The sequence below is a fragment of the Aphelocoma coerulescens genome, chromosome 3 (genome assembly GCF_041296385.1).
Source record: "Aphelocoma coerulescens isolate FSJ_1873_10779 chromosome 3, UR_Acoe_1.0, whole genome shotgun sequence".
NCBI lineage: Eukaryota > Metazoa > Chordata > Aves > Passeriformes > Corvidae > Aphelocoma > Aphelocoma coerulescens.
Genome location: NC_091016.1, coordinates 122,278,605 through 122,298,421, shown reverse-complemented (window position 1 = coordinate 122,298,421; position 19,817 = coordinate 122,278,605). Strand labels below are relative to the sequence as shown.

General features: G+C 52.5%; 3 protein-coding genes across 3 annotated transcripts; 1 reads left to right on the top strand and 2 right to left on the bottom strand.

The window, feature by feature from the left end:
• Positions 1 to 825: 825 nt before the first annotated feature.
• Positions 826 to 2,259, bottom strand: LOC138107440 (gallinacin-5-like). The gene is made up of 4 exons (XM_069008661.1): positions 2,217 to 2,259; positions 1,835 to 1,921; positions 1,122 to 1,248; positions 826 to 965 (listed from the first exon to the last, which is right to left on the bottom strand). The coding sequence occupies exons 1-4, from the start codon at positions 2,257 to 2,259 to the stop codon at positions 950 to 952; spliced, it is 273 nt and encodes a 90-aa protein (XP_068864762.1). The 3' UTR covers positions 826 to 949.
• A 3,193-nt stretch (positions 2,260 to 5,452) lies between these two features.
• On the bottom strand, positions 5,453 to 9,002 carry LOC138107439 (gallinacin-4-like). Its single transcript, XM_069008660.1, has 3 exons — positions 8,880 to 9,002; positions 8,057 to 8,143; positions 5,453 to 5,589 (listed from the first exon to the last, which is right to left on the bottom strand). Exons 2-3 carry the CDS (start codon positions 8,112 to 8,114, stop codon positions 5,453 to 5,455), a joined length of 195 nt encoding a protein of 64 aa, XP_068864761.1. The 5' UTR covers positions 8,115 to 8,143; positions 8,880 to 9,002.
• Positions 9,003 to 12,834: 3,832 nt separating this feature from the next.
• On the top strand, positions 12,835 to 19,692 carry XKR5 (XK related 5). The gene is made up of 7 exons (XM_069008658.1): positions 12,835 to 12,898; positions 13,693 to 13,876; positions 13,978 to 14,150; positions 14,814 to 15,023; positions 15,616 to 15,785; positions 16,314 to 16,425; positions 17,140 to 19,692. The coding sequence occupies exons 1-7, from the start codon at positions 12,841 to 12,843 to the stop codon at positions 18,207 to 18,209; spliced, it is 1,977 nt and encodes a 658-aa protein (XP_068864759.1). The 5' UTR covers positions 12,835 to 12,840; the 3' UTR covers positions 18,210 to 19,692.
• Positions 19,693 to 19,817: the final 125 nt, after the last annotated feature.

Genomic DNA, 19,817 nt, shown 5'->3' with positions numbered 1-19,817 from the left:
TTCCCTGTACCCACAGCAATGCCCAGTGCCCCAGGAGAGGCTGCTCTACCCCCTGGCTGCCCTGCTCCATGGAGGGGGGCAGTGGGTGTCCCCTGTCCCCACAGCCCCACGGTCGCTGCCCCATGGCAGTGCAGGGGCCACCCCCATGGCACCCCTGAGCTGAGCATGCTGCATCTGCCACAAGGATCATCCACCCACCTGGGCTCCTAACTGAGCCCCCCACCCCTACCCCAGCACTTGAACCCTCCCAGCACTGATGCCCAACTCAATCCCAAGCTCCTGAGAAGCCCCATGGCACAGCCATCAGTCCCTCTGGAGCAGAATGACTTCTCCCACCCCTCAGATACCCCTGGACCCCACAACACCCCCTTGGTGCCCCCCACCCAGGCCCCACAGCTGGGGATGGACCCAAGGACATCACAGCAGTATGTGTCCCATAGAACAGCCCCACGAGGACTCCTGGCCCAGCTTGGGAGCCAGTGGACAACCAGCAGGTCCCCACTGAAATTAGGGGTGTCATAGAAACCCCCATCCCTGACCCTGGGTGTGCAGTGCTGGGGTCCCCTCGCTGAGCCGAAAGGCTGGTCCCTGTGAGTGTCACATGTGTCCTCCCTCCCACCATGGGTGGAGATGCTGGTGTGGCTGAAGCCAGCACAGAGAGAGGGTGGGTGGTGGGACAGTGTTTGTGTCTGTCAGGAATTCCCCCCATCCTCTCTGCCCTTCCCTACATGCAGAGAAAAGAGATGCACACCCAGGACACACATCTTGGCAGCGGGAATGACCACCACCTTGTATTGGGGACACTGGGACAAGGGATTTCCACGGGATCAAGGTCTGGCTGTCCAGGGTTGCTGCTGCCCCTGGCAGTCCTTGGTGCCTCCAGGCAGCATCGTCCCCACCATGCAGCGAGGGCACGGGCTGGTGTCCTGCTCGGGGATCCAGGAGCCCATCAGGGATACCACCGCCTGCAAGAGGAAAGGTCTGGCAGTGCCTGTCCCAGCCAGGGCAGCAGCGAGGGCTCAGGGATGTCCCTGTCCCCCTGGGCTGCATATTCCCCCATCTTCTTCTTCTTCTTCCCCAACAGGCAGCAACCTGAACCCTCCGGGCAGACCTAAACTTACATCCGACAGCAGAATTCCTGCTCGGAGCAGAGGCCGACGCGGCCGATCCCCGGCGGGCAGGAGCGGTGGGAGCAGAATCCCCCGCGGCGCTCGCAGTCCTGGGCTGATGCTCGGCCGGGGGACAGCCCTGCAGGACACGGAGAGAGGAGACTTTCAGCCGAGATGCTGAGCACAGCCCCTGCTCCCTGCGTGGCCAGCGTTAGCCCAGCCCTGCTTGTCCCCTGCCACGAATGCTGAGCAGGTGTGTGCAGCAGAAATCGAGGTGAGTTTACAGCACTTGGATGGGAGACACTCACTACACCCCTAAGCAGGCTCTGGGAGAGGTCTCCATCGTGCCTGCTGCCTCCCTCCTGGACCAAGGGAGAACTCTAAAGGTGGAAGCAGGATTTCCCTTCCTCCCTCCTCCTTCTCCTTCTCCTCTCCAGCAGGGCTGCTGTGCCCCGTGCTGCTGACTCAGAAAGACAAGGGTCAGGAGGCATGGAAAGGGAGAAAATCCCAGTTTGGGAAGGATGAGGGCTTTAGTACAATGCCCCAGCTCTGGTCCCAACAGCAGAACCTGCAGCTGGAGTCTCTCCTTAAAGCTGTTGGGTGAGAGAGACGCCGGGGAGGATGGCACAGCCACCAGCACAACTTACGCGTGCCTCACCAGCTCAGCTGGCAAATCCTCTCTACAAAAACACTGACAAAGGACAACCCCCCCACACATTTCTTACCTGTCACTCCCTGGAGCATCAGGAGGAGCAGAGCACAGAGGACAGGCAGGAGCCGCATGCCTGGGAGTCGCCGGCAGGGTCGCAGCTCTGGGGAGAAGAGAAAGGAGGCAGAGGTGAATGGGAGGGTCCTTTCCTGCAGGTCGTGTAGCACCTGCACAGGGACACAACTGAGGAGAGGGGATGGTGACCAGTCACTGCTGGGAGGATGCACTCAGCAGCCCAGGGTCGGAGCTTCCTGGCACCAGCAGCAGCAGTTTGGTCTCTCCACGTGGCACAATGTCCCTTGGGACGGCTGAGTCCTCAAAATGCCCAGCCCCAAAGCTCCTTTTTCTGTTTCTTCTCCTGGCAGAGAAAAACAAGCAGAGCTTTCCTCCTCTGACACCTGAGAAGGATTCCCAGGCCTCCAGCCCAGGATCTTGTGTCATCCCGCCTTGCGTAAGGGCCGCTCGGAGCTGCGGTTTGCTGGACACCTCTGGGGATGCACACACAGCATCCCTGTTCGTTAGGCCTTGGCAAACCATCAGCTTTCACCACACAAAGGAGCTCTGTCCTCCTCCCCCCACGGGAAGCGTGCTCTCTATGCTTCGCTTGAAAATAACCGGGAAGACGCCACTTGGGGTGACATCCCCATCCAACCGGCAATCCCGGGAAGGACAAGCTTTAATTGTGGCTTTGTTTGGTGGAGTTTGCTGTGTGTAACCCTTTATTGTTTGATGGTGCATCTTCATTCAGTTCCCAGCGTTGCTGCGGGTTCATCAAGCGTTATGGGTACGTGTTTGTGGATGGATGTTAAAAACACACTCGTGCATGATGTGAATTCACTGAGCAGTCACATGAGTCGTGGAATCACACAATGATTTGGTTTGGAAGGGATCAGGAGGTTTCATCCTGGGCAGGGGCATCTTCCACTATCGCAGGTTGCTCAGAGCCCCATCCAACCTGGCCTCGAACACTTCCAGGGATGGGGCAGCCACAGCTCCTCTGGGCAATACATGAATATTCCTTTGATCCCAACAACTCACCATATTTCATTGTTTTTTTTCACTCCCCAGTGAGGGAAATTGTACAAAGTATTTGCAGATCTGTACCCAGGAGGATCACTACAACTCTGCCATGGTAGTCAGAGCACTCAGGACAGCTTCTTATTTCCTTCACCACTGAAGGAAATCCTGATCCTACAAACACAGCCAGAAAAAGGGGAAAAGGCCATGCCCCAATTTTTTTAGTATCTGCTGAGCTGTCTTGGCATCAAAACCCCAGGAGGCAAGGGACTGGAAGCCACTACAGCCAGTATTCAGGCTTCTTACAGAGCTTCATTAAGGTGGCAATTAGCTGCATATCTGTGCTGTTGCTCTTTAGCACATGCATCAGCTTAATCCCTGGAAGTGTCCAAGGCCACGTTGAATGGGGCTTGGAGCAACCTGGGATAGTGGAAGATGTCCCTTCCCATGACAGCACAGTTGGATCTAGATGATTTTAAGGTCTTTTCCAACCCAAACCATTTTATGATTCTCTGATTCTATTAATTTAAACATGTAGAGTGTTGGGGAGATGGAATTGGGATAAGAAACGGGGAGGAGATGCACAGCACGGATCCTAGGGAGTTTCAGCCTGTGTTGCTCTAAGCTGGCTCTTGAAGCCACTCCCCAGCCATAAAAGCAAGGACAGATATTTGTGGTGGTGAGCTAAAAGCATGATGAGACTGGATTCTGAGTGATGCTGGCCACAGATAGATGAATCTAAAATTATAAGGGCTGAACCATCCCTGCGAAGTCCTCACTCTTTGAGCAAAATTCTTGTGCCATTCCAGTTTGTGAAACATTCACCTACTGTGGATTGTGCAAAACCTTCTTAGGACATCAACTGTAAATTGCTGGTTTGGCTCCACTTGGCAACTTCCTCAGGTTTCCCTCCAGCGAGATCCCTGGGAGAAGGCTGTTGGCCCAGCTTCCTGCCCTGCCCAAGGCTGTGGTTTCAAGGGTGGCAGAGCCATTTGCAGAAACCTCTGCTTTGAGCAGGCCCAGAGACTGCAGGAGCTGGGCCTGTTCAGTCTGGAGAATACTGAGAGGGGATCACAACAATCCATATAAATATCTCCAAGGGGTGTCAGAGGATGGTGACAGACTGTTCTGTGGTGCCCAGCCACAGGATGAGGAACAATGGTCATAAAATAAAACACAAGAAGTTCCACCTCAACATGAGGAAGAAATTCTTTATGTTGAGCGTGTCAGAGCACTGGAACAGCTGCCCAGGGAGTCCGTGGAGTTTCCTGTCTGGAGACATTCCAAACCCACCTGGATGTGTCCCTGTATCACCTGCTCCAGGTGACCCTGCCTTGGCAGGGGGGTTGGACTGGGTGATCTCCAGAGGTGCCTTCCAACCCTAAACATTCTGTGATTCTGTGGTTCTGTGAGGGGTGGGCAGATGCTCTGCAATAAATGGGGAGCTCAGGGCTTTGAGTCAGTCCTTTGCACTTGGGTTGGCTGCTTCCCTTAAAAAGTCAACCATTACTGCTCCTCCCTTCACAGAATCCCAGAATGGTTTGGGTTGGAAGGGGCCTTAAAGGTCATCTCAATCAACCCCACACCTTCCACTATCCCAGGTTGCTCCAAGCCCCGTCCAACCTGGCCTTGGACACTTCCAGGGATGGGGCAGCCACAGCTTCTCTGGGCACCAAGGATTCCATGTCAGCACAAGGATGCTCCTGACTGTGCAGGAACAGCTGCAGAGACAGGAGCTGCACCTTCTGAGGTTTCTGTTGTGGTCCAGGGCAGGACAGGGTAAATCTCTTAGAAGAGAAGTGATCAAAGTCACCAAGGAATTGGCCTCTTGCACGTTTCTATAATTGCCTCAAGCAATGTCACAGGTCTAACCCTGACCTCCTGATTTGCTACTGCAGCCGATACGAATTTTGCAGATTCACTCCAAATTTACATCAGACAGAAAAACCAAGGGTAAAATCGCACTTCAAATTACCAATTTGTCCTGTTCAGTGTGCCTTTAGTTCCTATAATAAAATAAAATGCTGTTCCCTGGTCTGAAAGCTCTAGGGAGATGGGAGCCCCAAGTTTTCAGAGCAGAGGTGCTGTGAAGCATCACACTGGAGAAGATTTTTGTGCTCCCAGTGGAAATGGTGACTGATCCCAGTTATAGTCACAACAGAGAATTCCCTAGCAGCCATGTGTGAAGAACTTGCCAGCACTCACTCAATCAGCAGCCCAGGAGGGGAAAATATTTTAGTGAACTACACATTCCTGGGAAGTTTAGATTGATTTCAGAATTCTTGTTTAAAATTCTAAGTGGAAATAAGACTTGAGAAATGAACTACTATTGGAAATGAATGACAACACCACACAGGGCAGCCATGCAACCTCCCAAGATCTTGCTTTTATTGAAAGGAGAATGGCAAATCCTTGGTGGCTGGTCCAACAACTCCTTGAATCCAACAGTGTCAAGAGCGATCATTCCCAGAGATTCTCCGCCATCAGCCACACTACAACCTGCACAGAGGAAAGGATATTCCAGGGCTTCCAGAATTATGATTTTGAGAAAAATCCTGCTACTTGGGATTCAAATGATAATTTGGGAAGTTGTCTTTGCCCCAGATAAATCCTAAACTTACCATCTACAGCAATTATACCCAAAACGACACGACCCCAGGTAATCGTTGCCACGAGGGCATTTCCCCCTGTGGCAGAAAGTCCCACGATATCCACACTCCATGTAAGGTCTCCTGGGTCTTGCCAAGCTTCTACCTTAAAAAAGAACAAATAAACCAACAAATAAACAAAAATGGGAGACATTTTATTTCTGGCAGGGATTTGCATTTTGCTTAATCCCTGTGAGCTGACAAAGTCATGACAGTTCCTCAGATGAGGAGGAGGAGGTCTGAGGGCAGAACAATCAAGCAAATGCTTTAATTCCTTCTTCTGATGTGTCTCCAAGCCCAGGACTCCCTTAGGAACTCAGATTTTAGGGACGAGCATCAGAGAGCTGATAGAAAGCAGTAAGTGGGCACTTAGCAGCTCTTAAAACCTTGTAGGTCGAAGTTCAGGAGAGATGCACCAGCTCATCTGGGAGGGTCCCACTTGTATAAAAAAGAGGGTAAGAGACTTTTAATGTAAACAGACAGTGATAGAACAGAGGGGAATGGTTTTAAACTAAAAGGGGAGATATTTAGATTAGGTTTTAGGAGGAAATTTCTTTCTTTTGGGGGTGGGGAGGTCCTAGCACAGGTTGCCCAGAGAAGCTGTGGCTGTCCTATCCCTGGAAGTGTCCAAGGCCAGGTTGGACGGGGCTTGGAGCAACCTGGGCTAGTGGAAGGTGTCCCTGCCCATGGCAGGAGGATGAAACGAGATGATCCTTAAGGTCCTTTCCAACCCAAACCATTCCCTGATTCCATGGTTGTATAGATTTGGCTGTTTCCCTCCTTATACATTTCACCCATGTCTCAAACAGGTCCTGGTGTCCAGCAGTCCACAGGGATGGCTCCCAGACATGGATAAGTTAATGAATCCCTGCAGAACAACACTTCCATGCCACCGAACCCTGCCCACCAGGCATTGCCCTCTGGGTCTGAACAGCCTGGAATTGCTGTTACCTACGTGGCTAAACTGAATTCCCCGCTAAAAGAGGATCCCCACGTTCAAACTGCCTTCTGGGAACCGCCACCAGCCTGCGCTGTTCCCAGAACAGCTTTTATCCGTGGAAGTGCTAATTGTCAAGGATCAAAACAACCCCAGGGAGCAGACTAGCAATTAGGCAGGAGGTTTCCTGGCCCTGCTTGGTCAATTAATGAAGATGTATCCTGGCAGCTGATGTGTTCTGGATGCACCTGACTGAGTGCACATGAACCAATTAATTCCAGTTTCCAGCTCATCCACGGAACAACGCTAAGCTCAGCGTATTCAGAGACGGGGAGCTTGTTCCAGCAGAGAGATAATGGATATTGCATGTGCACAGTGCATCCTGCACATCCCTGGTGTGCTGGATTCCCAGCATGTGAGTGGAGTGATACGTGCACACCCAGAAAATCCCAGGGAGAAACAAAGGAGCTCTTGGAAGGGTGAATAAAACACTCCTGGTCTCAACCTATCTGTCTGTGGGGCACTGCAGAGGTGACTGTGAGCACGCTGAGCTCTCAGAAACACTTTTTTCCCAGATACAGATAAATTTCTTGCTTTAACATACCCAAAAGATCCTACTGAAAAGAGCCCAAACATGCACTGTGTGTAAAATAAGGACATAGACCAGAGGAACTCCTTGCCCAGTGAACTGCCTCTGGGAAGTGCCATAAGCAGGGGCCCGGGCAAGAATAAGATCAGACAACCACACAGAATCATAGAATCACAAACTCATTTAGGTTGGAAAAGACCTTTAAGATCATCAAGTCCAATTGTTAACCCAGCACCCCCAAGTCCACCACTAACCCATGTCCCCAAGTGCCACATCCACACATATTTTAAATCTCCCCAGGGATATATGTGACACTTCTCCCACATTTCTGCTCTTCTTCAATGCATCACAGTCTTTTCCCATCCTTACTTCCCCAGAGGATGCTTTCCACCCTGTTCCCACAGAGATCAGAACTCCACCAGCCCTTGTTTGTGCACAGAGTGCCCTGCAAATGTAGCTGTGCCATTTTCAGGGCTGATATTAAAACACAATCCCTTTTTCTGGACAATAGAGTTGGTTTGGGGTTCCAGGCTCCTCTGCAGCCCCCCAACAGGCACAGCCTACACCACCCCTTATGGCTGAACAGGTTTCTCCACCAAGGAGATGCTGCCAGTAGCATTGAAACCTCAACTCATGATTTTGTGCCTTTCCACCCCCTGTCCCAGCTCCTAAAGCAAAGGATATTTGAAGAACATCGACCAGATTCCTTTTTATTTTTTCTGCGTGCTTTAACAATATTTGATTATGATTTAATTTGTTTGTTGTGTGACTCAGAGGGAAAGTGATTTAAGGACAATCCTCCAGAGTTTAACAGGTAAAATGCTGGTGCTGATGGTAATTTTGGGGTTGTCCCTCATGCTTTCAAAGTGATACTTGGAGTATTTGTCTGCTAATTTCATTTTTCATCTGTAATCTGCCAACAAGTTTTGATGATTTGTGTGAGGATTCTTTGCAGGAGGCAGCTTGGCCACATCCCAAAGGGGACAGGAGACCTTTGCAAGACACCAACATCTTCTCTTTAGTCCCTCACCTTCATTTACATCTTACCTGCAGCCCCGTGGAATGCCACCAAAAGGCAAACAAGGAGAAAAGGAAGGATTTTCATGGCAGACAGTGGGCTGGGAACTCAGGTCACTGCAGAGAAAGGAGACCAGGACATTGGTTAGAGGCTTGTCCCTCCAGTCCCAGAAATGACCTAGAGAAATGTTCTTCAAGACCTGGCAGTTACCTAAAAGAGGTTATTACACACTTTTGTCATGATAATGTCTATTGTCCCAAGGTTTTCCTGGAACACACATAGGATCATGGCACAGGAAAAAAACTTCCATGCAAAATTTTCAATTTTAAACCCCCTTGTAACTAATGCATCAAGTAACCAGCTATTTCTCCTTGATTTCTTGATACTTTGCAAAGCATTGCAATAAATTTGATTTGCCTTATGGAAGTTAAAGCTGTTAATTCAGGAAGGAAAATGAGACAATTTTTGCTAGATTTATGTAAAACAAACCCATGGGTGTTCTCAAGTTTGTCTAATACAAAGAGAGCAGAAAAAGTTCCTTCGCAATTAAATCAAAATCCAGCTTCTCCTTATTCCTGCTTAGAGGCTGTTGCTTTTTCTTCACCTCAAGAATTACATGATTTCCAGGATAAATGTTTTGAGTATCTGCATTTCCTGCAGCCAGCGAAAGCTCTTCTCCCTTATCAACATTTGACACCTCCAGAACTGGCTCGTGTCAGACTGGAGTCACTGCACAGTTAAGGCTATAAAACAAAATGCAGATAAACATGAAAGATATGAAGTCTCCAGCCCATTTAAGAAGGACAAAACCCTTTAAGAGGGGCTGAATAATGAGCATCTTTTGGTCATTACCAGGTAGGAGGAGGCTCTAGGCTGGAACAGTCCCAGGATCTGTGTCAACCTCCCAGATGAAGGAGCAGAGAGTGGGTTTGTGCTGTTTCTGGAGGGTGGTGAGGGATGTTTGACCTCCACAGCCTTCTGGTGGCCAATGAGGTTTTGGGGAGCTCTAGGGACACCCAATGAATCCTCTTTGCTGTCGTCCTCCTAAGAGGAACCGAAGTTTGGCTTTCAAACCATTGCAGCATCGCCTCAGGAAATGTGTTGAGATGAGAAAAACCACCTTGGGCCACCTCCCTTTGAGCAACCCTTTGGCCACAGCAGCTCACTCAAGGTCTCTGTTTCCATCTCGTTTCAGAGGTTTTATATTTCCTTACAAACATGAACAATGTATCACCATAGCCAAAAAAACCCCCTTCAGCTGGAATGATGTTAAAATCAAACCCACCAAGCCTACGTTAAACAGGAAGGTATTCTTCCTTGGAAATTTAGGAAGAGGGTTAACGAGCTGTGATTATTTCTACATCATTGCTGCTGTTGGAAGGCACAATCAAGAACGTGGAAAAGATCTGCACTAGGAAATGGTAGGGAAAAAAGTGAGAGAGGAAAACCCTAAGCGTTATGAATAAAAAAGGAAAAAGTGGTTTGGTTTTTTTCAAATTTTTGCACCGAATCATTTTCATTACTGGGTTACCTGCATGGCACATAAGATATTTTATGCCATATCTATTCGTGGAAATTTTTACAGCCCATGCCCAGCAATTTTAGTTTTATTATAATCTTTACTCTCTTGCTAGGGACACAAGAGTTCTCTGAGCACAGCACTCTTAAGCATCCTCCTTTCTCACCAAGGATTCCTCCAATGGCTCCCGGCTTTCCACTCATTTACAGACATTTCTGTAAATTCCTGTTGCAAAGGGATCTTCACCGTCCTTTTATCCCTCTTTCGTACTTGAATCCGGCCGGCCCCGTTCCATGGGCGCTGCCGTTCTCTGGCAGCTGCTGGAGCACGGCTGAGCTCATCCCCTGCGAGAGCCTCCCTGGGCTCGCCCTTCATGCCCTGCGGGGACTTTTCTTAGATCTCTTTGTTTTCTTTCCCAATCAAAGCAACTATTTCACTGAGGTTTCGAGCACAGCCTTTTCAGCATCTTTCAGGCTGCCCAGAGGCTTCTTGTCTCTCTGGGCTGCTCCTTTGGGTGCTTTTCTTTCCTCATTTTTGCTTTTTTTGAGGTTAAATACTCACATGTTGAAAGTATTAGGTCCCACAACGTGGTTAAATATAATTGTGCTGTGGTCACTTTTACAGAGCAGCTCCCACGAACAGCTTTGGAATTGGGTCCTTTGCATCTAATCCGGGAAGGCAAATGCTCTGGTGGGTGCCAGGACCTCTGTTCTGAGAATCGCCATCGTACAGCAAGAAAAATGTACATTTTACTGAGGAAAAATCTAATCTCTGCATCTCCTGGCATCATCCACAATCACCTGTCAGAGCTGCTCTGCTGCATCACCTCAGGCGAGGGAAGGACCTGCAGAAGATGTGCTCTGGTCCCCGGGTCCATCAGGGCGGGGCTATTGCTGAAACCCTTCCCTGAGGTGTTGTGAGGTGTTTGCTGACAGATGTGCAGCCAAACATCTGGGCTGGAAAGGGGCTCAGCACTGTGAGGGACAGCTGGGTCTGTGTGATGTCACCTGTGGGCAGCTCACCTGGAGCACTGAGCCCAGATCTGGGCGTCTCCAACACAAGAAAGCCTTGGAGCTGCTGGAGAGAGTCCAGAGGAGGCCATGGAGATGCTCCAAGGGCTGGAGCCACAGCCAGGGACACCTTGCACCAGATCAGATTCCTCCAAACCCTGTCCAACCTGGCCTTGGATGCTTCCAGGGATCCAGGGGCAGCCACAGCTTCTCTGGGCACCCTGTGCCAGGGCCTCACCACCCTCACAGGGAAGAATTCCTTCCCAATATCCCATCTATCCCTGCCCTCTGGCAGTGGGAACCCATTTCCCCTTGTCCTGTCCCTCCATGCCTTGTCCCAAGTCCCTCTCCAGCTCTCCTGGAGCCCCTTTAGGCACTGGAAGGGGCTCTGAGATTTTCCCAGAGCCTTCTCTTCTCCAGGATGTAGCTTTGTTGGAGACCTGAGGAGTTTCTTAGCAAAAGAGGCTCCTGGGTGCTGAAATCCAGCAGAGAAAAGTGCAGCCAAACCGGTGGCTGGGAGGCAGCCAGAGCAACTGGGAGCTGGCAGAGAAACTGGGGAGGGTGGCTAGCTCTGGGAATTTCTTCTGGAAGGCCTTCTGGCTTTCTCCTTCTCTGCCTGGCGTAGTTCCGGGGTGATGATGGCACAGGATTTATTCCTGGCTTGGAACACAGGAGGAGAGACTAAGGAAAGACAGCTGAGACACCTCAGGGTGGGAATGACGGTGCTGGGGGACAGGAGGGGATGAGGTGATGAGGTTCACACGTCTTCTGTGGGTGACAAGAAGGGTCACACTGTGCCTGCATGGACCCTGGCAGCTTTCTCACTGCTGAATTTGCAAAAATGGTTCTTCTACATCCCACTCTCAGCTCTGGAAGGGGCTTCGGTGCCCATTAGAGGCTGAGTTGTGCCTGAGTTATGCTAAAAATTGGATTTTCTAGGAATGGGCCACGTGGTATTTGCTGCTGTGGAGGACAGAGGCAGCCAAGGCTGAGCTTTCCTTGGCTCCAGAGACCTAATTGCACCCCTGACTTTATTAAAATGCTTCTCTGGAGCTGGGCCCAGGAGCTCAACATCATTAATTAATGAAACATGAATGCAGGCATGGCAGTGGGACAGGAGGGAAAGCGAGTTGTCCTTTACACCCAAAGGGCCCCCAAACCCAACCAGATGGAGTTGAGGCTTCAAAGATGCCAAGTTCCTGGTGAAAAGCAGTGCTGGAGACTGACAGAGAGCCTGGGGATGCTCCCACGAGTAGGGACAACCAGGCAAGGACATTTCTGAGCAGTTTGGTGGCTCCTGTTACACAGAAGAGCCTGGGCTTTCTTGCCCGTTGCAAAAAAAAAAAAAACCTCAATAAAATTTAAAAAACAACAATAAATATATGAAAGCCCCTGAACACAGGTACATCCAACAGCCCAGCTGATGTACAAAGTTTTGGGAGCTTCCTGCAGCATTTTGCGAAAACCACCAAAACCATCAGTGATATTTTGACTTAATTAACCCCCTCTTCGTGGCTTTTCCTGTAGCGACCTGCTGGGGATTTATTTTCGAAAAACCATCAGGCACGGAGGCTGCAGGGCCGGAATTCGGCATAAAAAGCAAATGCACACAAGAGGGCCCCTGCAACCTCCGACGCTCGGGATCCCATTTCACAACGGCCTCATCTCTGTGGTAGGGCGGGAAAAGAACGGGATTCATTTATGGCTCTGTGCACGGCATGTCCCAGCTGCCACCTAGTGCTCATCCCTGCGGCACGGGGACATCACGGCCGTCCCACGGGGGACATCGGGGCGGGCTCGTCCCAGCGCACAACAACTTGGGGGACACGAGGGTGGGCTTGTGCCAGTGCACAAGAAGGCGGGGAACAGTGGGGTGGGCTTGAGCCAGTTCTGAAGAACCCGGGGCACATCAGGATGGGCTCGTGCCCACCGCACAAGAACCCGGGGGACGCCGGGGTGGGCTTGTGGAGGTGCACGACAATTTGGGGGATAGCGGGATGGGCTTGTGGCAGCGCACAGTAGCTCCAGGGGTCTCGGGCTGGTGAAGCCCCCGTCGGTCTCCGTGTCCCCAAGCCCCCGAGGGTGACGCAAGCACCGTGATGTCACACTGCCCGGGGAGGGGACACTGGGGAGGTGCCCGGGGAGGCCGGGGAGGGGCGGGCGGAGCGGGACCGGCCGCGGCGGCTCTTTCCTCCTCCTCCTCCTCCTTCTCCTCCTCCTCCTTCTTCTCCTCCTTCTCCTCCCCTTCCTCCCTCCTCCTCCTCCTCCCTGTCCTGCTCCCAGGATGCGCGGGGCCGTCCCCAGGCTCAGCCTGGCGCTGCTGGCGGCGGAGAGCGGCGCCCGTGAGTGAGCGCGCAGGATGCGCGGGGACTCGGGGGGCTGCGCTGCCGCGGAGGAGGGGGGAAGGCGGATAGGATGCTGGCAGTGACCCCTCTGCGGCCATCCCGGGGGGCCCGGGTCACCCCCGGGGACCGGGAAGAGGGGAGTCACCCCTGCGCCCCCGCGCTTGGGGAGATGCGCGGTTCTGCCCGCGGTGTCCCCGTGGGCGCGGGCGTTCGGCACCCCCGAGGGCCCAGCCGTCCTCTTGGATTTTTAATACGAAAAATAGATTCCCCTCCCCCCCCCCCCCCCAATTTATTTATTTATTTGTTTATTTTGGAGCCCGAGCTTTTTATCAGAGCCCTTCTTGGGGCCCGGCCCCTCGGTGGCGGCGGCTGTGCCACAGCTGACAAAGCCACCGGGAGCAGGCTTGGAGCTGGAGATAAGGACAAGGGCTGCGAACCCCCTGGGCGGGCTGGGAGATGGAGTTCTGGCGGGAATGGCTTCAAACTGACAGAGAGTTGGTTTAGATTGGATATTAGGGGGAAATCCTTCCCCGTGAGGGTGGGGAGGCCCTGGCACAGGGTGTCCAGAGTAGCTGTGGCTGCCTCATCCCTGAATGTGTCCAAGGCCAGGTTGAACGAGGCTTGGAGCAACCTGGGCTAGTGGAAGGTGTCCCTGCCCATGGCAGGGGGTGGAATGAGACAAGCTTCTGACCCAAACCAGTCTGGGATTCTCTGGTTATGAATGGCACCTCTCAGTTGCTGGGGGTTGTGGCTGTGTCATCCCTCAGTGCCGCCTCTCTGCCCTTCTCCAGGGCTCTGTGCCATCATCCACTACCTTGTCCGTGGGCAGCTGGGCTGGTTTGGGCTGACCATCGCCTGCCTGGTGCCCGGCTACGCTGCCCAGCTCCTCAGCATCCTCTGGTTCCGGGCAGACGGACACTCGCCCGGCTGCTGGCTCCTGGCGCTCCACCTCCTGCAGCTGGGCCTCTGGAAGCGGTGAGAGATGCTCCCTGCGATCCACCCAGCCTCCACAACCTGGCTGCAGCTCCAAACTTCCCCAAAGCAGGGTGGGCAGCTTGTGATGGTGACTCTTGCAGGTACTGGGATGTTCTGCGGGTGGAGAAGACAGGCGGCGGTGCCGGGGAGGTGCTGGCTCAGCTCGGGGACGTTTGTGTCCTGCGGCTCCTGGAGGCCCTGCTGCAGACCCTGCCTCACCTCCTGCTCCAGGCCTATGTTGTGGTGGCCGTGGACCCAGCAGGCTTCATCCCTGGTGAGTTCCCAGGAGGATGGCTCATGCTGGGGAGGGGCGATGCGTTTGGGTGAGGGATGTGTGCGTCCTCTGGATGGAGGAACGTGCGGCAAAGGGACTGGGAAGCCTCGATGTGGAGCAGCAGGGACAAGTGCAGCTGAAAGATCTGCTGTGGCTGAATGCAGAGGTGGCTGCTTTGCCCCAAAGGTGAGCTTTCAGGTGTGCAAAGAGGGATGTTGGGTGCGGAGTCATGACATGTGCAAAGTCGCACTCGTTCATTGTCCATCTCTGGTCCGATGGCAGCGATCGGGATGGAGCTGCCCTGGGGCTGCAGAGCTCTGCCCGTGGAGAGAGCACTCAGAGGGTATCCACAGGGAGATGCCAAGCATGCAGAGACCAGAATTAGCAGGATTTAGTTGAAATACTCCAGTTTCATCCCTGGTAACATTGAAGTCAGGTTGGACAGGGCTTGGAGCAACCTGGTCTGGTGGAAGGTGTTCCTGCTCATTGCAGGGGGTTGGACAGGACGGCCTTTAAGGCCTTTGCATGATTCACTTGGCAGGATCAAGGGGTGTCTGGCTTTTATGGGGATGCTGTGCTACCAGCACCTCCTTAACACAGAGAATTGGCCCTGCCATGCCTCTGGGCCTCCATCAGAGCCCTGACTGCCCCTGTCCCCTACAGGTGTCAGCGCAGGGCTGTCCCTGCTGTCCCTGGCCTGGGCTTTGGTCTCCTACAGCCATTTCACTTGCCTGCTGAGGCCTGGACACCTGAGCCCGCCGGCCGCCGTCATCCTGTGCCTGCTGCTCTGGAGGACAGGGATGCTGGGCACCCGGGTCCTGGCCCTGGTGCTCTTTGCCAGGCTCTATTCCTTCTGGGTTTTCGCTGTGGCAGGTAAGATCTGAGATCCCCTTCTCCACATTTCACCCCGACATCAGCCCTGCCGTGCTCCTGGTGCTGGGGCTGTTGGCAGCGTCCCCCAAGAATGGCTTTGCAAATTCAGTCCCTTTGATGCCACGATGATTTTTTGCCTTTTCTTTTATACCCCTTTTATACCTTTTTATAACTTCTGTACTCTTAGTGCTTTTTGCCTACATTCTTGGACTTGTTTGTCAAGCTAGGACACTCAACATCTTAGAGGCTTCGTAGTTAGGGATCAGTGTGCCCCAGAGCCCAAGGTCCTCTCCAGAACACATTCTGTAAACTGAGATAGAACCATCCAGGGGAAGGTTCCTTGGGGATGGGGGCTCACTTGAGCCTCTCATTGGGGAATTTTTGATAGATATGCTAATTAGTAAGGCCTATAAGATTATACCAGATCTTTTGGGGGTGGGCATTGCGGTGTGCATTAAAGTGCATTCGACCTGGGCATAGTGCACCTAAGGATCCTTAAAATACATACCAAAGTAAAATCCCTTTTTCCCTTTCTAACCGTGTTTGACTCTTGATTTTAAGACCAGGAAAAGGCATCACCTTTTCCCTGCAGGTGTCCACTGGCTGCTCATGTCCTTCTGGCTGGTGGCTCAGCAGACGGATATCGTGGCCCAGCCGTGCCGCTGGAGGCTCTTCAACTGCCTGCTGGGAGCTGTGTACATCTTCTGCTACATCAATGTCCGGCCTGGCCCCTCCAAGACCAGGGTGGCTGTGTTTTATGCAGTGAGTACCTGGGATATTTTGTATTGCACATGGATGCAGCTGCTGGGGACAAACAACAGCTTCAGACTCTCCGTTTTCATCTCTCACATCACCACTTGCTAAAAATCCAGCGTTTTACTGTGTCCTGACAAAGCCATGTGCTCACCAAGGCTGATGTGCCCTTCTGCGCTGCCTTTGATTCCTTAGAGACAGCCTTACAGTGTCAGTGGTAAAAAATGGGTGAAAACCTTGCAGAAAGTTCAGTTCAACAAGTTCTATGTTTAAAGTGATAAATTAGGTGCAAAATGTAACAGGAGAAGTGTTCAAGGCCAGGTTGGATGGGCTCGGAGCAACCTGGGATAGCAGAAGGTGTCCCTGCCCATGGCAGGGGGTGGAATGAGATGATCTTCAAGGTCCCTTCCAACCCAAACCATTCAGTGGTTCTAAGAATCTATGAAAATCTATAAACTGGGTATTTTCTGTTGTCAGAGGCAGATCTAAAGCCATCAGAAGGAAATAAGTGATGACTCTCTTCCCCCTGCCCTACAGATAATGCTGATGGAGAACACGCTCCTGCTGCTGTTGGGCACCCGGTTCCTGCAGGCAGAGCTGAGGAACAGCCTGACTGTGACTGGGGCTGTCATGTCAGGGTCTGTAATAGGTAAGAACATTGATTTTAGAGCCTGGATTGCACATTTTGAGAGTAGTTTGAGGAAATGAGCATCCAGACGCTTGTCCCAAGTCCCTCTCCAGCTCTCCTGGAGCCCCTTTAGGGCACTGGAAGGGGTTCTGAGGTCTCCCTGGATCCTTCTCTTCTCCAGGTGAACACCCCCAACTCTCAGCCTGTCTCCAGAACAGAGGGGCTCCAGCCCTTGGAGCATCTTTGTGCCAAGCAGGGTCATATTTTCCCAGTGGGATGGGGCAGAGGGAAGTCGGGTGGGCTTTGTGCAACTTCCCAGACCCTCAGATCAACTGTGTTAAAGAAATGGGATGGAAAAGGAGCAATTCCTCTGGTCTTGGATGGGTTTAGTAGGAAGGTGTCTTAAAAACCTGCTGGTTGAAAGGCCAGAGGATGGGGATGCTGTGACATGGAAGGTTTCCTGCATCACTCATCTCCCTGCTGGGCAACTCTCAGTCTGCAAATTAATCCAGATTAAATTTGGGCCTGATTGTGCACTTCCTTTCCCAAAAGCTGCTCAAGTGGGATTCTTGCATCCCTATAAATGCTCGAAAGATGTGCTGCTCAGACACCTGATGCTCAGCAGCGTCTTTGCAAAGGTCTTGTTGATCTGGAGGTGCAGCAAGTTCTGGCCTCTTCACACCTGACCAAAATGCTGCTGGGACTCATCACTGGCCCTTTTCTACTCCTCTCCAGGTACCACAGCTCTGGTGATTTACTACAGCCTGCTTCATCCCAAGTCCACGGAGATCTGGCAGGGATTCCTGGAGACAACCTGCAGTGCTGCAGCAGCTGGGGATGAGGAGGTGTCTGGAGAGAGCTCCCAAGCTGGGCAGAGTTCAGGGACTTTGGGAGATGAAGAGTCCTTGGCAGGGGAAGAGACCAAGACAGACCCCAAAAATGAGACCAGCTCATCACTCCTGCAGTCCAAAGGGTGTTTGGAGGACAGCTGGACAGACCATCACCACTGGCTGCTGGTGAAGCTGGCCTTGAAGACGGGAGATCTGTCCGTGATCAACGCAGCTTTTGGAGATGGTGGCGTGGGAGAGGCTTTTCCCGGAGGATGGACAATGGGGAAACCCCCTGGTGTTGAGCCTGGGGCAAACTGTTCCCTCCCCATGAGGGACATCCCTCCCTCTGGGCTGGCAGTGGGGAATGGGGGAGGCATCAAACCCAGCGCTGGCGCTGTGGGAATGGCACAGGAGGGTGCAGCAGGGCAGGAGCCTGCTTTTCCCCCATCCACATCCCATCCCGGTGGCTTCTCCCCGGATTCAACCGAGAGCTCCTCTGTTTATTTCAGTGCAAGCGCAGGAGGCATCACCTTGCCTGGGACAGGGATGGCCACAGCCACGAGCACAGCCCTGGTGCAAAGGGACAGCGAAGCCCAGCCTGCCCCAGGCTGCCTGGGAAAAGGAGAAGGAGGAGGAGGAGGAGAGGATTTATCCTTTGGGATGGCCAGCATCAGCCCAATCCTGGGCGCCTGTGCCCATAAGTGTCTGCAGAGAAGCTCTTCCCTTGGCAACACAGGCAGCTGTGGGGTGGCAGGTCCCCCCAGAGAGGGATCAGAGCCCACAGGGACAGAGGGTGCCCTTGTGGGGTGCCATCACCTTTGGGACACCCACCCCTGTGGCCTGCAGGGGACTGTCGTGAGGAGCAAGCTGAGGTCACCGTGCTTCACCTCCACTCCCAAGGCCGGCCCTAAATGCCCCCAGCGAGGACTGGGGGAGCTGGGAGAGGGGACAGACCTGTCTGGGTTGCCAGGGTGACCCTGTAAATGGCTGCACTGTGACTTTGGGTCAGCTTTGGGGTGACTGTCTCGTCAATAGGGTATGGCAGGAGGTGGTGGGATGAAGACTGTCCCCACAGTGCCCCTGCCACAGGGCTGATGTACTCCTCCATCACTGGGACATCACCTTCCCTCTCAGTACATCTCCTTGCAGTTTTGAAGAACTTCAAAAGCCTTAAAAAGCCATAAAAATCCAGGGCTGGTTATTTATTGAGCTTATTTATGTCACAGTCCTGCCAGGCAGCCGGAGCCTTCTGCCTTTGGTGTATTTGTGACAATGACTTGAAGTGTGTCCTTTAACCAGTGCCTGCACAGGCTGCTGGCCTGTCCCAGTGTGGAGATCTGGTTGCTGTCTCCAGGGGCTGCACTGCTGGCCAAAGCAGTTTTCTCAGAACAAATAAGTGCCTAAACCAGAAAAATGGTGAGTTTTACTCCCAGATGTCCTTCCTTCCAGGCAGAGTAAGGCCTCAAGTAAGGCTCAGCATTGCTTGATTTGTTTTTCCCCACCAGGTTTATCTTGAGACCTTTTCCAAATCCATTTTTGGGGGTCTCATAGGATTGCAGATCCTCTTCATGCTGCAGACCAGAACCTCAGGACCTGGAATTACAGCCAAAAGCCATGTCCTGCTGCTTGCCCACTGTCCTGCTTCCTCAAGTGGCCTTTCCTCTCCAGCCTCCTCCTTGTCCCCTTCCAGCTGCAGATCACAGGATCCCAGAATTATTTGGGTTGGAAGTGACCTTAAAGCTCATCCAGTTCCAACCCCTGCCACAGGCAGGGACACCTTCCACTAGACCAGGTTACCAGGTTATGATCCACATCTGCCTGGATTCTTCCCCCTAAATTTAGCCTCAGGCCAAATCTCAAACCAGTTCTCCTGCCACCATGAAATCCCCAGTGCAGGCAGGGTTTATTTATCTCAGGAACTAAAACCATCAGTACTGTGGTCCCAGAAATAGTCAGTGCTTCCCACCAGGCTGGCTGGGCATGGATTTATGCCCAGGACACAGGTTGGTGCCCAGGACATGGCTTGCTTGACATGTTAATTGAGGTGTGAGCAGCTGGATTCACCACCAAGCTCACGTGTGCCAGCTGGAGCACATCTGGCTGTGCTCTGCAGCTGTTGTCCCACTGTAGGCAGGACTCTGGTGGTGCCACAGGGCTGGAAAGGCAGCAGGAAGAAGACAGGCATGTGATGAATTATTAAAAAAAGCTTCCACGATGCATTCACTGCTCAGGGCTGACCCCGCCAGATGTTTCCTTGAAAACCCACGTGGTGCTGGATGTGGAGTGAAGCCGCATTCCAAGGTGATGAAGGCTCCCTGTCTCCAACTGAACCCCAGCCCCCCATGCTGTGGCTGTGCTCTGCAGGCAGGAGCAGTTCCAGTGGCTTTTCCAGAGCCCTTCTCACTGTGTGGATCACACAGAAGGCAGCAGCGCTGCTGGGCCATTACAGGAATTTTTATCTCGCTTGGTTTTCTACTTTTGATAATATATAATTATGCTTCAAAAAAACCCCAAACCAGCCTTTGCTGTGTCTGTGTCTCATGTTGGAGTGCACATAGGTGTGGATGGGTCTCTCTTCCCACT

Coding starts and splice junctions, on each gene's coding strand:
- LOC138107440 (XM_069008661.1), bottom strand. CDS start 2,259: ATGACACAAGATCCTGGGCTGGAGGCCTGGGAATCCTTCTCAG. Junction 1,922..2,216: donor GGCCTGGGAATCCTTCTCAG/GTGTCAGAGGAG, acceptor TCTTCTCCCCAG/AGCTGCGACCCTGCCGGCGA. Junction 1,249..1,834: donor GATGCTCCAGGGAGTGACAG/GTAAGAAATGTG, acceptor CGTGTCCTGCAG/GGCTGTCCCCCGGCCGAGCA.
- LOC138107439 (XM_069008660.1), bottom strand. CDS start 8,114: ATGAAAATCCTTCCTTTTCTCCTTGTTTGCCTTTTGGTGGCATTCCAC. Junction 5,590..8,056: donor GGCATTCCACGGGGCTGCAG/GTAAGATGTAAA, acceptor TTCTTTTTTAAG/GTAGAAGCTTGGCAAGACCC.
- XKR5 (XM_069008658.1), top strand. CDS start 12,841: ATGCGCGGGGCCGTCCCCAGGCTCAGCCTGGCGCTGCTGGCGGCGGAG. Junction 12,899..13,692: donor GGCGGCGGAGAGCGGCGCCC/GTGAGTGAGCGC, acceptor GCCCTTCTCCAG/GGCTCTGTGCCATCATCCAC. Junction 15,024..15,615: donor CTGGGTTTTCGCTGTGGCAG/GTAAGATCTGAG, acceptor TTTTCCCTGCAG/GTGTCCACTGGCTGCTCATG.